This window comes from Cottoperca gobio, chromosome 6, assembly GCF_900634415.1.
Source record: "Cottoperca gobio chromosome 6, fCotGob3.1, whole genome shotgun sequence".
NCBI lineage: Eukaryota > Metazoa > Chordata > Actinopteri > Perciformes > Bovichtidae > Cottoperca > Cottoperca gobio.
Window position 1 is genome coordinate 22,501,864 of NC_041360.1, and position 17,998 is coordinate 22,519,861.

Here is a 17,998-nt window from a genome sequence, read left to right on the forward strand (position 1 = left end):
ACATCTTGGAACAATGCTGACAAATGGGAGCAGCAGCCTGTCTGAGCTGTTTTCATCAGATCACCTCGTCTACCTCGCAATGGCACCTGCCTCGGCTACCCCAACGAATTTCAGCAGCCCGCTGTCCTTGAGGCAAGTAGGCTGAAGCCAAATTATTTGCACGCTGGTTAGCCACTTCAAGGTGAAACAACAACTGAGCTCTCAATTATTTCACAGTGGCATATTCAGGCCTTACACAGAGGAATTAGAAATAGAACAGCATTATGAGATGGATTGGCCCCTTACCTCCTCACCTATTTACCCTGATAATAATTGCCTAGATAACCTTGGTAATACATCTGCCTGTGAACAGTCTGCTGTCCCCTGAAGTGAGTACAAATTATAGGTTCGGTATTGACGCTCGCCAGCAGCGAGTCCGTTTTATCAGGCGAACAAAAAGATGCTTTTAATGGCAGACAGATGTAGTCTTGTTGGCCGTCACATTTTTCAAATCGGGAACTCATGACTCTTTCATGGGCTTGTTAAATAAATAAGAAGGGGTAGATTGAGTTGCCCACAGAGACGTGTGCTGTGGCATATGGTCTAGGCAAAAATGGGTCTCAACAGATCGCCTTTTTGGACGCCATCGCGGTGCACGCTTTGAGAGCCACACGCCGGCCAAGACAATAAAGCAATAGCAAAGCAGTCAAACGCGAGTAACAAAAGGGAATCAGGTGGCTTTTTTTTTAGCAGCAGGGCTCAGGGAAGTGTTTATTGACTATGTGGAACTGTCTGCTCAACATCAAAGCAACTGCTAAGTCCCCTCATGGGAACCAAAGCAGACATAAACCCTTAAACCCAGAATTATCAAAGTCTCACCCATTATTCAACTTAACTTAACGCTTCATGAAATTAATGTGTGTATCTATTTTTGTGAAGCAGAATCCTTGCTAGGGAAGGCCCTTTAAAAACAGAAATTCAGTCAAAGACCGTAAACAGACACATTGATACTCACTTCTGAACATAAGTTGGTGCTGCTTTGATTTTGACTTTCACTGAAACAAAACAAAACGTTCTTACTTTGTATTGTGTGTCTAGTCTACTTAGAAGAGCTGTAAACTCCTCAGCCTTTGGGATTTGTCAAAAGTAGGAAGTAGATCTGTTATGTTCACATTGAAGCTGTTTGTTTCAAATCATTGTGTGAGAAACACAGAAAACAGTGCATTGATGTGGTTGGATATGACTCCATGTTAGGTTGTACCTATCTGATTGATACTAATAAATACTTCAGGTGAGGCTTTAAGTGTATGTTAGATTTTTTCTTCATTTTTTACAATATATTTTTGTCAAAACAGATTCCATATAAAATGTTATTCAGTGCTAAAAACAATGTTTTTTCATTTGATAATTTGTATTAAAACATGTCAGTAACTTACATCATCACTGTTTCTTAAAATAATTTTTCTGGGAAAAGTTATGAACATGTTTGCTGATAAGCCTGTGTGCACTGTGTGTTAAGTAATCACAGCCCCTCATCAGTCAGTCTGCGATCATCTAGCATTTTTAAATCTGTTTACTTAATCCTCCTCTCCTTCCTCAGTACATGAAGTACTTAGCTTTTGATGACTTTTTTGTGAATATGCTACATTCCAGAGATAAATAATTTACCACAATATAGGCCATCCACATAGAAAACCACAAGAACACATTTAAAAGAAAACATAAGCTGTCACATATGACTTTCCCATTTCTCCTTAATATTGCATGGAAATGACTTTTAAAAGCAGATGGAGTTTTTACAACAGTGGAGCAATAAACCCTAAAACACCACACCACTGAGCATGATAAGTGTTATCCCTTCATCCCATCACATCTGTGAATATTTATCTCAAGTGGGACACCGAGAAGTTATCAAATAAGATCAAAATTTGAACTGTTAAACTCTCTTACAGCTAAACTGTCAAGACGGTATAAGGATTGTTACTGTATATGTACTTACACTATCATAATGTGTAAAAAGGTTTATATACAATGCCAATGTCATGCAAACATGTAGATAGTGCTAGCATTAATTGGAAAACAATTATACACTATGCTGTTTGATGCAGTTGCTTCATTTAAGCCAGTGATTTAAAAAATAAGCACTTTCATTAGATGCATAGCATTTCAAATAAAAAGTATTCTTAATTTTCAGTCCACTTAATGCTTGCTCTATTAGTAAGCTTTTGGGATTAGTTTGTGATTTAACAAATTCATTAACTCTAATATATGTAGGGTTTGACTGACGGTGACGAAAGAGATAGGAGAATTAAGAGGCAGTAGGTCTAATATATAATCATACACATAAACTAGCTTATATTTGACCTTTTGATATGGATAACAAAAGATTGATCCCCCTGTCATGAGTTTAATCTCCACATTTACACATCAATCTCATCATTTAGGCATCTGATCTGTTGTGTAACAGACAACAAATTCTCACTTTTATTTGCCAACACGATGTGTTTCCCAGATGTCATCAAGCACATGGATTTGGATGAGTGCAAGGAACACCCAGAGGTGTGTCTGTATTTTCATGCTCAGTTGGGGAGAGGTGACTTGTCGTACAGTGTCAGAATCCATTAGCCTGTTTCTGACCTAGAAATTTAATCACAGATGTAATATCTGAGGAATGAAAACAATAGATGTCACCATTACTCTCTAGGGCTCTGAGGCCTCCAGAATAGTTTCTCTCCTCCTCTATTCAGCCTGTCTGTTTTCAACTCGGAAGATAAATGAGTGTGCTTTGATACAGCTTGAGGGGAAAAAAAGAACGTCAAAAGTCCCGAAGGTGCCCGAACCAAGGAAGCAAGGATGTGGAATAAAAAGGAATGGGACAGAGATCCAAACTTAATTCAGAGCAGCACCACATTTTATAGAACTAGGCTGTCCTTGTCTTGCTCATGTCCCATAACCTTCAAAGAGTAACGTCATTTGCTCATGTTTCGCTCAGAGACACCCCAGAATAAAGCGATTACTCCATGTTAAACCTACTATTTCTTGTTTCATTTTGAAGTTTACCAACTTATTACTTTACCAATATTGTATCTTTTAACATTACACATTTGCAGCGTGAATGAATAATATTCTCTATACATATCTTAATGTTTGTGATCCTTGTACTAATGGCGGTTAATTAATGTTTAGAGGCCAGGCAATCCAACAAGTGAACTTACCAATGCCCTATAAACAAGTAATTAGCGCTGGAATATATGATGTTAAATTACCTTGCGGTCTGTATCATCATTTAATGAGGTATCCAATCAAAGAAGTTAAACATTAAATTGCTTATTTGTTCACTGTTGGGTAGAAGAAAAATACACCCAAATGCTGAGCTAGAGCTTGTGCTTGTGTAGCAACACATTCAAGGGTTATTACACTATATTTCACTTTCAAAAATCCTTATTGATGAATAAGAAATTGTATCAAGATCAATGGAAGTCATAATTACATATACAGAGCTGTCATTGTTGACAATAACACAGTAAAGTCGTTACTAAAGACACATTTAAAATCAAGATAGGACCATCATGTGTTTAAAAAAGTCCATAGATTGTTTAATACAACATACCATATTCTCAACAATTCAACATCAATGAAATTTAGTTAATTAAAAAAAAAAAATCTGCATATTACCTTTATTGCACAGAACAATTTGAATGTATTTTCCATAGATTTATTTTTTAGTATCTTTTTTTTTTTTGTAAAAAGTTGGCTTGGACTACACAGTCAACATAGTCCAGGGTCAAAATAAAAAAAGGAATAACGGAAACAAAAAACAGATTCCCGGGATCACTCGGGACCAAAAAAAGGCTAGGTACAGTAGCCACACTTTGAACAAAGAGAGCATTCATAATCAGCAAGAGGGAGAACCATGAGCCATATCCAGTGATTTTTTTTTTTTTTCCTTTATGCAAAATGGATTACACCAAAGCTGCTTCAGATTGCTCCATGGGTGAAACCATCTGTGTCACTCAAACCATCTGCATATTTTGTCCATACTTCCAGCCCATTACTGTGTCGTTGTCTGTAATGTCATCCATCATAAATAACTTAGCCTTTATCCTCACACACGTTTGCAAAGCCCAGCTGTCCACAGTGTGTGTTTGAAAAGGAAAGGCTGTATCCTCAGAATTTATATGCAGGACCAACTGGGAGCATAATAAGCACAGTTACTTTTCCCCTTGACAAACATTGCACATTTCTGGGGAATAGCAAACCTGTAAATGATCCTGGAAGGTAATATTTCCATGGCTTTGATGGGGGGGGAGCATCGGCATGAATAAATAATTGATTTCATAAAACAATCAAGAAAAATAACCAACAATGAAAGAAATATTCTACAGCATGAGGAGCACATATATCCAAATAATGTGAGCACCACAACCTTTATTCTTCACAATCATGTTGAGCACAAATAATACCATTACATAATAGTTTTTGATTAAAAGTCAGGGATAAGCGCTTATAGAATCTAGGGACTAATACCAACAATCTGTTTGATGGCAAAACCATAGGATACATGCTGCATCTATTGTTGGTACAGAGCCCCATCATATCAGCAACATATCACATTTCATTCTGTATCATGCCCTTAAGCCATGTCTGTGCACTGTATGGGTTGCATCTGAATATTAGGGATAAGTGACACTGATATCAGATGCTGGGCTAAAATAGGTTTTATTAGAGCAGTTCCCAAATGCTAAAATCCTATATTAAGAGTCACATTTAACTATGGGATCTTTGCCAAAATCTCTATCACTAAATATTGATATTTGTCATTGTAAAACTGATTCTTACAATACCTTTTTGGTTGATTGTTGCGTACAGAACTGAGAATTGGTATAAATAGTTTTCAGAGCACTTATATTTTTATATCATTCTGTTTTTCAGGTCACATAATGACCAATGTAAACTGTTTTACAGTATCCTTCATTGTACTTTATTGGCCAAGAAGGTGGCTACGAATTAGCTGCAGTGGCAATCAAATTACGTTTTATATAGTACATCACTAACATGTACCATACTATGTTCTACTAATTGCTGGGACATACTCTAGTCTTTTTTTATCAGGTATTGTGACACAGATATACATTTTGATGGATTACAGAACAATCATCACTGTAGGAAAGAAAACAGACCATATGTAGCACACAGTATAATGATGATGTACTTGAAATGCACGTTGTATAAATGTGCTCATCAACCCATACAAATCTCATTCATAACTTGACATCCAACCTTGAAAATAAAAAACACTAAATAAAAAAATACAGACACAAAACAGCGATGGACAAAGTTCGATCTGCCTCTTGCATTCTGGCTGTTTGAAGTGTTTTTCTTTTCAGATATATTTTTCCCAGTATAAATCCACAGGAATATGAACTGCTTATGACAAATTTGACTTTCAATTGATGCCCCCATAGGCCATGTAGAACCCACCAATGCCCCATAGCACTGGATGTGCTTTCATTCTCTCTCACTTGTGAAAGTCAGGAAATGCCCCCCCCCCTCTCGTGCTTTACTCAGGAAAAAACATATTACTCTAACAGACCAGGATCCACAGGTTTGTAAGGGAGGAAAGAAAATGTCTTCTTTTCCATTTGTCTTATTTTTTTAGTTCAAAATTAATAAATTCCACAACTGCGTTAGATCATTTTCATGTTAAACTTGCGAGGAGCATCGGCTGTGCTGCTGCTCATGCCAGCGTCCGATTTCCGTGGCACATACTCAATCTCAATGTTGTGCTTTGTGTTGCCTTTACCTCTGCTCCAAAGGAATAGCAGCACCAGGCAAAACAAGACGACACCGAGAAAAGAAATGAAACCCATTGTGGTCGCAATGATCAACGTCTTTATATCAAAGGGGAAAGGGGCATTGGCTCTTGTACCGTTAGCACCAGTTTCTGTGGGCTGGTTGGAGATGAAGGCAAAAGTCTTGTTGGGCTGATGTGGCCAGTCAGGCGAGTAGCTATGAATGTGTAGGTGAGCAAGAGAGGTGTCATTTCCGCCTGCGTTGCTAGCTACACACACGTATGTACCATTGTCTTGAATCTGGGCATAGCGAACCTCGAGGGTACCGTCTGGCAACACGGATAGCCTTCCAATTGTCTTGGTGGTGATAAACTTCTTCTGTGGAGATAGCCACATTATCACTGGAGAAGGATCTCCATCTGCTTGGCAAGCAAAATGAACAATGGCTCCTTCGTCAACAAATTTCTGCTGGGGTTTGCGATCCCTAATCCTAGACTTGCGACACGTGAAGTAATTAGGCAGCAGGACATCCGGAAAGTCTTTGAATTCTTTGCCTTGGACAAACTCCGGGGATGCACAGGTAGGCTGCTGCCTGTTGAAATTCAGTCTCCAGCGTCGTCGGAAAACCCATAACAGTCTGCAGTCACAGGCCAGGGGATTATCATACAAGGCAAGGGTTTCCAGGTTGCCAACTGAATGGAAAGCAGACTCCTCTAAAGTGCTGAGAGAGTTTCCAGACACATTTAGGATCTTCAGATAGTTTAGACCACGGAAAGAGTAGGGCTCAATCATTGCCAGTCTGCCTCCTACCAGGTGAAATTCTTGCAAACGCAGAAGATCATGGAGCTTATTCCCCTCAATGGTATGGATAGGGTTATATGAAAGATTTAGAAAGCGCAAATAAACCAAGTGCCGCAGGGCTACATAAGGAACTGTGGTTAGGTTGGCATTTGCAATGGTTAGGGAGGTGAGATTTAATCCATACAAGCAATTTGGGGTCATCGTATCCAGATATGGCCAATTGGCTATTTCCAACACTTTCAGCCGGTAGAGACGTTTGAAGGAATAATCCCGTATGACATTGATATTGAGGAGACGCAGCCTGAGCGTGATCAAACTGTGGAGGTGGGTAAAAGCCTCTGTTGGCACAGAGGACAGGTTGCATTTCTCAAGACTCAGGTGCTCGAGGCTACTAAGGCCATGAAAAGCTCGGTGGGAGATGAAAACTAGGTCGTTATCACCCACCTCTAAGGACCGGAGGTTGTACAAATCCTGGAACATGTAGTCCAACAGGATGACAATCTTGTTCTCACTTATGTCCAGCTGTGTGAGATTACTCAGGCCTGTGAAGACACCGAGCTGGATCAGCTTAAGCTTGTTGCTACGCAGCCCCAATGTCCGCAAGCCGTAAAGGTTGTTGAATGCTCCAGGTTCAATAGTGGAAATCGTGTTTTCACTGAGCTCCAGGTGTTCGAGGTTGGGAAAAAAGGCAAACTCGTCTGGGTTGATGGTTCTAATACGATTCTTGCTTAGGTCCAGCAGCCTTGTTTCTGCAGGAATGCCCTCGGGAACTGTCATGAACTTCTTGCGGTGGCACATCACAGAGCGCTCTTGAACATTGCACTCACAGCGGGATGGACAGCCTGTAGTGGAGCCAGACAGCACGGTGCCCAGCATCAGTATCAGAATGGGCTGCCAGCAAGCCACCAGGTAGCTGTGCCCAGTCGCTTCCCCGGCCGCCATCTTATCGGTTACCTGGGGAGACATAGAGAAGAGGAAAACATTTAGATGAGGTTGTAAGGCATGGTTTGAGTTATAGGCTGAAATTCAAATATATAGTCGTCTGCTAAATTCAACAATTTCACATCATATGTGGTGAAAGTGGAGTACAACAGTGTGAACTTATTGGCCATTGTGTCCATTTTCTGCCAGATGGTTAGTTCAACAATCATAGGTACTAAAAGGATGCCATCGTGGTGTGACACAATTCCTAACAGAACAGAGAGTATATATCCTGCTGCAGTATTCATGCCACAGAGTCCAAATGAATAGAGGTGGGCGGTTACGAGGAATAGGGTATGTGCTTGCATAATTGAGAGTGCTGACGGTTTTGAATTCTGCATCATTCACTTTTCTGCACAGAGCTTCAAAAGGTATTTCAAAGTAGCTGCTGTGAATGCACATCATTGTATCAGACCTATTTGTGATATACAAGAGGATGTTCTGATCCTAGAAAGAAAATCAAAGACCCAAAAATGATAGTAATCTACATGCATCTTGTGCCACACACTCGATGTGTCTGCTGTATGCTAAACACCATTTCCACTGCACACCTTGCAGACGATCAATCAGTCAATTTGATCACCCTGATATGAAGTGAAGGGCCGCAGCTTCAAGTTGAATTAACATAATTTTTTAGACAGTAATCCAATTCATGCTGTGTCACAGACACATATGCTGAGCACATCTGTGGTTTGTTCTGGTACCATACTCTCTTTTTTTTCATCCTACTTCTAGTCTGAATTCGCTGTGAGAGTTTTAAAAAAAAAAAAGCAGTAGGGGGGTGGAGCAGCAGTAACAGGAGGATGCAATCAAAGACGGATGGTGGCAAGTGTGATGTATGTGCTGTGGCTGACACTCGGCTCATGCAATCCTTTAGGATAAAATATAGACCACACACCACCAGGGAATTGGAGGCAGTGAGATACATACAGGGTTTAAGAGGGGGAAAAAACAAATCATATTTAACTCAAATGCCATCTACAAGCATGCTTCCATACCGTCCACTAACAATTTAATTAACTATTGATTTTATAATTTCAGAATTTCCAGTTATATTCAAAACACTATGATGATATCAATTACATAATAGAGTTAATTGAGCATGAGAGCATCACTTATGTTATGATTTGCAGACGGTGATTCTGAAATATCAGTTGTATGAGGGGTCTAGTACTAGTAATGATATAGATTTTAATTAATCGTTTAATTATCACTTGAAATATGTTATGTCCAACATTCCATCACATGTAGTTAGATTTTAATTCACTGACGTGATGAAAGATGAGTGAAAAACCCCCCCACAGAAATGAAATCCTTCACATCTAATTCACACTCATAGAGACATGTCTCTGGGCGACTCCTGTCTTTGTGTGATAGCTGTTGTCACAATACGTAGAATTTTGCCAGTGGTATGCAGTTCCATCTCTTGCTCTAAATTTGTCTTTAAAGTCGATTTCCACATGGTCAAATGGTGCTTTTTGTTCATACACACAAGGTTTTGTAAAGAAGGATAGTGCACGTGTTTGTGCTTCAGCAGATTTCATGGACCACATTACATGTGACAGATTGAGACTGTAGCGAAAAGGGGAAAGACATCTATGATATTATGGTTATATTTCGATTGACAGTTAACTATGGGGTTACATGTTACTACCGTTGTGGTCACAACTAATAACGTTTTCCCAATAAACCAATGGACAACTGGACTTATAATAAATGGGTTTATGGGTTAGATTTACTTCACTCATTTAATTTTATTTCTTCTTAGGTCAAAGTTCAGTTCAGGATTTGATGATACCATCTGTAATCAAGTGAAACCAAGAGATTTCGAAACAGGCAGAGATGATTGACCAAAGCCTGCTGTGCTGCTTGCTGCCTCCAGCCATCTTAAATCATTCTTATTCCTTAACCCACATTGATCAAGTCAGTGCTGAACGCTGTGAGATGGAGTAGTGTGGGGCTTTGTATGGCATGCTAAGACACTTAAGAAGAAGGAGTGGCCTTATCACAAGCTCAATTCCATCTGTCTCCCTGTATCATGTGGCTATCGTATATTGGATATCAGTCAATGAGATGCTATTATGTCCAACTCTTTTACCACTGACACTGAAACCCAATCAAGAAAATTATCAAATCATAATCCCTTGTTGGTAAAGCTCCATGACTGCAACTTCAGCAGGTTTTGGATCCCAGTCAGGCTTTTTAATGAGTACTCACACTCCTCTACATCCTCAAAGCCTCAAAATCCCAACAAAATTACACTGCACCTCAATCATAATTCATCCGATTCTTTTTCAAGATCTATCTGAAAGACATGTCAATTAAGTTTTTAGAGTCATTCCTTCATTCCTGTGTTGCCCTGTTTTTAATGACAGAGCAGCTTTATTGCACCTGGCTTCAGCAGCATATATGCAGGGAAAAAAGGATGGGGACACATTAGGATGAAAATGCCATCCGCGGGTAAACATTTGCTCTATTTTGTTAATGATCTGGCGTTATCGTTCCCTTGCAGGCATGTAGTCTGAATGCAGTTCTTCATTCCAATCAACACTCAAGTGAGCACCCAGAGAATTACATTAATTGAGGTGAAGTGAGAGGGGGCGTGCTTCTCAAATAAAAGAATGTGGCCGAGTAGAAGTAAGACAGCGTTGCTGAATAAATGAGGACCCACTGGTCCAAGACCAATAATAACTAGATCAATGAATAGTGAGATTAATGCCTTTATGAGGGAATCCATTGGGATCCTGAAGATGCTGCCTCATATCAGGAAGTGAATGGTGTCCTATGCGCCTATTATAACAGAGTGGCGTACGAGTAGCTATCAGTGTTTGTACAATCATAATTAAAATGGAAAATAAGCTGCTGTCATTAAGTCAAGTTTGTTTGAAAGTTTTAATCAATTTTGAGCTTGAACCTTCTTTACTTTGGTTTTCTAAAAACATTTTCATGTTTTGAGTCTGGGCCCCAAATAAAAATCTAATTTCAATCCAATCAATAATAAAATAGTATTTTCTGCAGTTTATCTTTGGCGCTTAAGATATCCTTGTTTCTCTGTATACACAGGCAACAGTGTTACAAGTAGCGAGCCCAATCAAAATGCCAAGCCACCATCTTGGGTAGTTGGTGGATCTTTTTCACTCACTGGATTTTAAACCTTGTGGCGCCATGTTCAACAGGTCATGTGGAGTAAGCTGTTTTTAATTGTTTTCTGTCCACACGTAGCTTTAACATACAACGTGCTATCACTCCACTAAATCTTGTTCCATGTGTCTGAATGAGGCTGCCTGTCATCATTAAGTTCTCCACAATAAGCACAATCAAACAAGTGGGGAGGGTTATTGTTACGACCCAAAGCTTTAGTTTACCTGTCAAGACACATTACTCCTGAGCCTTGGTAAATACCATTGTTAAATACCTGTAAGCTTTTGGGAAATCCCTTAGATGATGCTGACATTATCTGTAACACAAAGTGTTAAAATCCTTTAAAGCCCATTCCTCTCTAAATTGCATAGTCAGCTGGCAGGCTAATCCTGAATGGACAGACCCAGCTGTGGAATTTTATTTACTGTACTATTTGCATAACGTTGATACTTTACCCTAGGACAAATTGTAGAAAGCAGATGCCACAACAGCCAATATCCTCCTTAAGTAGATGTAGCAAATTCATATCGGGCACTATGCCTATTTTGGGTATTAATTCTCACCAAGACAATATTACTATAATTATTCCACTACATCGTAAAATGCTTATTGATTCAATTATTTGCAGTAAGTAGCAGCTTGGAGTTATAACACTGAAACTTGTATATTGACAGCCACACTTTGGCTAAATCCATCTTAACCAGGAGAGTTTGACCTTTGGCTCCCCAAGTAAGATCACTTTCACACTGCCATAATGTCTACTCGCTGAATTTCAAGAAAAAGGTTACCCTTGTGTCATTGAGAAACTAAGCTGCCTGGTGGGATTGCTGGCTGGTGCTGGGCCTGTGAAATGGCAGGGCTTAAATGTAAGCCGACGCCCGACAGATGGACAGCAAAGCCCTAATCCAGGCGAAGAAGCTGGTTGGTGCAACAAGGTGCAGAATTCCAACAGTGGCCAGCTGTTGTCCCGATGAAACTCTGCCATGAAACCTGTGGACATTTCCCTCCTGAACTTCACCTCCAAAAGGGGTCATATACTGTTTCTGCGCAGTTGCTCTGCTTGCTGATGTCTAACTCAATCACACAAGTACGAACAGCTGTTTCTAATATTCAGTCTACTCTCCTTGATAAAAAAAAAAAAGGGGGTGAAGGAAAATATTAACCCTGTTTCCTTCTCACTGCTGTACTCAGGTGTCTCTCGCAAAACATATATGGATTAAGGGAAGGCTAGAATGATTAAAGGTGATGGAAACAATGCAATACAATTCAACAGTATTCAACATTATAACCTTTATGAAGCTAGGGTGTATTGCAGGGCTGTTGTACAAGACTGTATTAGTCCGACCACAAATATGTATCAATTCTCCTACAAAATCTTCCTAAATAAGAATAGTATGTAAGAATCGATTTAAAAAAGGGTAAAGGTCATAGAAGTTTTCTTGAGTTAATGGTAAGCGGGTGATGAAGTCCTTTTAGACGTAGAATCCCTAAAGCCATAGTGGACCCTTTGCTGTGACCTCATTGACTGATGTGGGTGTTAGGCTAAGTGATCAATTAAATGTAGTATTATTGCTGTAATTATTGTGGTCACAGGTTAAATCATATTGATGCATTGTCATGCTTGAAAAAAAATGAATTAAACACTTTGGACATAAGTTGGATTCCCCCTCAAGAGCATATGAGTTAAAAATAAATCAAACAAACACATTGCTAATGATAATGGAAAAACTCCATAATTTCTAAATGGGTGACAATGTGTGCAGTGATCAGTAATGATGGTGGTTGTTAAAACTCAGTCATGTTTCATTGCACCCAAGTTCACCCGGGCTCCTTATTTGGGCTATTTTTTTTCACAGATGTGTGTTGTGTGTGTGTGAGAGAGGGAGTGCGTGTCCTTATGTGGTGTTCCATCATTATTAAGCTCATTAGCCACGTCTCCATAGCTCTGTTCAGAGAATCACCATTCATTTTTGGTTCCTAAGGAGATGTGTTTTCAAAGAGGAACAGCCTCCAGAATGTCAGATTTTTATAAAGTGGATTTTCTTTGGAAGGATTCAGCACTCCCTAATGAGAACACGCACTTCCTTTCACAAGATCCAAAAAAATGAAAAAAAGAAACCTGCCAATAGTTGTGTTTGGAGAAATAACACAAAAATCAAAGCCAGATTTGATAGACATTCACATTCTAACAATGTTAATGATGAGTGTGATTCAACAGATAACAGTTATATATTCAATTACCTTTTATAAAAAAGGCTACATGATGCTAACAAACTCATAGATGACAATATTGTTGACCCGCTATGTTTTTATGAATAATATATGTTATCTAATAGTTATTTTGTTTATAGAACAATTATAATATTTCCCCCTGAACTAAGGTAGGGCAGAATAAAAACTCATTACAGTACATTAAAACAGTAACGTAAGCTCATAATAATATATCTTAAACAGCCTGTGTAACAAGGGGAAGACAATATAAACGATCAAAATATTAATAGCCAATCAGTTGGATATTGATTAATCTTCTATCGCTCTAAAAGCAAACAATTCAATCTCTACAGACATAACCTTTTATTACATTTCTTCAAAGTGCAACAATATTTGATTTGATTCATATTGATCGGATTTATTTCGCTGTGCATTTATGTTTTTTCAAAAGGTGAAGTGGTAGTTCATTAACCTAAGAAGAATTCCTCACATACTCAATGCTTTATCTGTTGGAAATATGATTAGATGAAACTCGATTGTGGTAAACAAGTTGCTGACTTCTAAAACAGCAAAAACATTTCCATCCTTTTATTCCTGTCAACTGTGAGTACAGGGCTGAGACTGTGGCAGCCTGCAGCTCCGTGAGGCTCATCTCACGCACAGCAGTGCTTTAAAGCTAAATGCTAACATGCTAACATGTTCACTGTGGTAGTTCAGCATGCTAACAGTTGCTAATTAGCACTAAACACACAAGCGCAGCAGAGGCTGATGGGAAGGTAGTTTGCACATTTGGTCAATTACACACACTGATATTTTGACCTAAATGAAAAGTCAGAGGATCAAGTTATTATAATTCCCTCTGAGGGAAATATGAATGTCTACCATATTTAAAAAACAAACTACATAGAGTAACTTTAATATATATATATATATATAGACTAATGGCATACAAGACTTCAGGTTGCACCTTAGTCCAAACATGCTTCATCTATGCACTACCGAGTGGGGGGGGAAACTCAGATGTGTGCCGTACATTTCAAGTGTTTAGGAGCACAAAGTAACTAAGCAGAACCGCTAGATTGTGAACGATGGGGCACCCCCAGAGAGAGCTGCTGGAATAGCGGTTCCCTTTTTTCCTCTAAGGCTGAGAGAAAAATGCTTCACAGGCGGGAGGGCTGCTTCTAACACACACACATACACACACACGCCCGCAGATGCTGTTATAACATTTCTGTTTGTCTGTGTATTGCTCTGTCCCAAAACGCTGTGCCCCCAACTCTGAGGCCTGATCTTTTTGAAGGAGGACAACTTGCTGACAGAGCCTTCAAGGCTTGAAAGCGATTATGTCACGGGGGCACACGGTTACACAGGGACTCTTCTCCAAACACCGCAGGAGATGCCAACCTTCAGTGCTCCGCTGCACCACTTGCTGCTACACTGGCAAAACTGAAAACACTGCAGCCATGGCAATACATGAAGGAGAAACAATAACCGGTGAAGGTCACAGGGCTTTATTTTCCAGACTGGATGCAGATCTTGGATGAGTGTTTCCGTGTGTGGGAGGAACCTGGCTCGTTCTAGTTTGTTTCGTTTGGAAGATTGAGAGGCCAGCACTAACAAGGCCCCATGAGGTGCTTGAGGAAAGTCTGTTTCAAGCATTGGGCCACTCAGCAATTCTAGTCATACTATTTTCTAAAACTTTATAGATTAAAAAACTTATTTTTCTTTTCATTGACAACTATAAAAATGGATATAAAAGGGTAAAAGGCCATAAGGCTCTCACATGTACTGCTGCAATAACTATTTTATAAGTCGATTCACAGACAATGAATTCGATAAATTATTAATCATTAAAGTGATTTATCAAGCAAAAATGTCAAATATGAGCTTAATCTAGATTCTTAAGTGTGAAGATTTGCTGCTTTTCTATCATTAACATGAAATATATTTGGTTTTTAACTCTTTATCAGACAATTCATGCAATTACTATTTGCAAATAACAACATTCAGTTACTTACATCAACTTTGTAGCAGATATGAGCTTATTAAAGGTTATTTTATAATAATTGTTCATGGTAATTGAGCTCTGCTTTAGATCTGCAGTACCCAAAATAGTCCCTGAGGCCGTAGTAAAAATGTAATGAATACTTCTCATTCTTCAAAGTTGCTTCGCTCATGCTAAAAGACAAAAAAAAGATGTGACCATTTGGCCTCCATTGTATAAAGTGCCCCCATAACAATTAAGATAACTTGTAGTTAAGTTACACGTTTGTCTTTTGTGAACTAAAAGTGTGTAATTCTATTCCTTTTGAATCCAAAGTGAAGAACATTCCTCCTTCGCTTGCTTCTCAAGAACTCACAAGCTTTTGATTAGGAGGAAACACTGACGCCTCACCATTATTATTGTAATGAATTTACAGGCTATTGTGCCAGAAGCAAAGCAGCTTAGGAAATAAACAGGTTCCCCCATCACTGCTTTGATGAGCAGCCATGGAGATATTTTCTCACGTATTCATCCTTCTTTTCTTCACCTACTATACGCTTCTTGTTGCACAATTTTAAAACTAATTCTACAAGAGAATCATACCATTTGATTTCCTTCTATATGTTTTTATGTATGGCAGTCAAGACCTGAAGGACAATCCGTATACAAGTCTGTGACAACTCATATCCTGCCAGACGACCAAATTTATTTAAATAATCCACATTTTTGCTCAGAATTAATCATTCATGAGTGATGAGTTAATATTATGCAGCTAAATCAAGCTTTTACCTCTTTTATGCACATAAGTGTTCGCTGACAGCGTCAGATTTAATTTAGGAATGACAGTACTTCAAAAAAATCACAGTAGTCCTTAAGCAGTGTTATTGGAGAAGAAGGATTTATTTTGAAAGATGAAGATGTTACAATTGTATAATTCTACATGTATTATTTCAAGGGTGGAGGGAGGATGAACGACCGTTTAGCGAGTGGGTTACTGAACATTTTTCCCTTAGATGAAGAAGTGAGTGGATTTGACAGTGTGTGTGCGTGTGTGTGTGTGTGTGTGGAGGGTTGTTTGTATTTGGGCGTGCTGGCTTAAGGAACAACCATAATATCAACTCCTACATATACGGCTGTAGGACGCAGCTTTAATACCCTTAGATGAAGAAGTGAGTGGATTTGGCTGCGACTGCACCGCAGGCTGCACTGGTTTCTCAATTAAGGGAGTCAACATAGAAACATGCCTTCATTTCATAATGAATATCTTATCGGCTGCGAGGAATTGTGATGGGCACAGTGTAGAGCGGCTTAGGGCCATATTGACTTTAATTGTGACTGGCATCTAAGGACATTCCTCACAATGTGACGAGGGAAATATCCCCTTTGCTTAGCTGGCCCAGCAGCTCAAAGGGAGGCCTTTAAAAGGGAAATGAGCTGTAATTAGTTGATGGAGAGGTGACCCCCATGCAGAAAATGCCACACTAATGCACTCAGATCAGACACTGGAGGATACCGCTGTTTGCCTACTGTAGCGGAGAACAGCATAGATTACAAACAACACACAGGCAAAGGGGAGCGCCAATAAAGGAAGGATTGTTTTTCAAAATTCATTATCGCACGTCAGTTTTTCTATGTGCTGGAAGAATGACAAGGAAATACTCGTCAGGCTGTCCATCATCGGAGAAAATGGATACAAGATCTCGTCACCTGACGTACAGTGTTGCTATTGAAACTCACTGAACAGAATACAAAACAAACACAATAACAACAGTGTGAAAGAATGAATAGCGTCCGATGTATATAAGTATTGTTTCTCAACTACCAGTATTGGTACTTGACTCATTTATTTGTCTGTTTTCTGAATATATTTATTCAGCTAGTTATGCTGGCATAATGACTTTTTGTTTGCTTGTGATTAAGTTGAGTTCAATATCTCTTGCAAGGACGTCTAATAATGCAGTCCTGAACGACAACAGCCATTTCTATTCAAGCAAGAGTTCAGTGACATTGAATAAAAGCAACAATCATGCCATGCGTCTCCCAAGGCCTTCCTCCCACACCACTCTATGTATCATTTCACCTCTCACCATTGACACATTTGAACAAAAGAAAGACAAATAAGCAATAAAACTTTATAGACTCACGTTTGGGTCATTTTATGAATGGCATAGTTATTTCAAGTAGTTGTTTTGTAAGACATCCGTGAAGGTGGATGTCATTCAGAGACGGAGAGGACTATATTTCAAGGATTTAAAATGGATGCCAGTGCAACCGCACCTTCAGTTTCATCTTTAAACAATACAATAAAATACAAGAATTGAGGTCTTTTTTTACTCGTGGTTCTTGATTTATGGCTCTCAAATGTACAGTGGTGTATAAAACTGTCTGAGCAAAGTCACTTCAGCTTACTCATTTAGGATTTATCTCCTTCAGAGTTGTGGGCTCAGACAAAAACACTGTATCATAAGTTCTTTATCGAAAATCAGTTGCATTGTAAGAACTGCACAAGAGCCATCCAAAGCTCTGAGGCGGATTCTGTTTCTGCACCACAACAAAACAAAACATGTTTTCTCTCCTCTCTTCTTGCAATGTGAGAAAAGTCAAAAGGTAGTGACGGGTCCGCAGAGGTCTTCCCGTGGCGAGGGTAAAGTGGCTGTTGTTTTAATGTGTTGACCCGGACTTTGACTTTGACAGATGTTGACTTTCAACACTAAGATATAATTATAGTTGACCCAAAACAACAAGGCATTTGAAATGAATACAGTCCTGTTCTCGCACTGCCGAGCTGTGACTCAGGGTCCCTACTTCAAGTGAAATGAATCACCTGATTGCATATGTAAACAAAATGCCGCCTGTTGAGGCCTGCAAAGTGATTGTAAATGAATTGTCCATAGGCTACGGTCTGCTCGCTTATCGATTCAAACGGCTGATAAAATAGGCTGGACAATTGAGACATAACGGCGGTGAAAATAATTTACAGTATTTAGGTTCTAGTTGCATTTGTTCCGCACTGTAGCTGATATATAAGCTTTTGCAAAGAAGGCATGAATCAAACAAAAACAATCCTGTGCAAACATCTCGGTCCTGCACACTCAAACTGTGTTTACTA

The 17,998-nt window shown here is 39.2% G+C and overlaps 1 protein-coding gene across 2 annotated transcripts in view; it reads right to left on the reverse strand.

The window, feature by feature from the left end:
• Positions 1-3,642: 3,642 nt before the first annotated feature.
• The window catches only part of lingo1a (leucine rich repeat and Ig domain containing 1a), a 104,558-nt gene continuing 90,202 nt past the window's right edge, over positions 3,643-17,998 (reverse strand). For both annotated transcript variants that reach the window (XM_029434482.1, XM_029434481.1), the window contains one exon: positions 3,643-7,526. In XM_029434482.1, the coding sequence (XP_029290342.1) occupies positions 5,667-7,514 (1,848 nt within the window). In that variant the 5' untranslated portion in view covers positions 7,515-7,526 and the 3' untranslated portion in view covers positions 3,643-5,666. The remainder of the gene's footprint in view (positions 7,527-17,998) is intronic.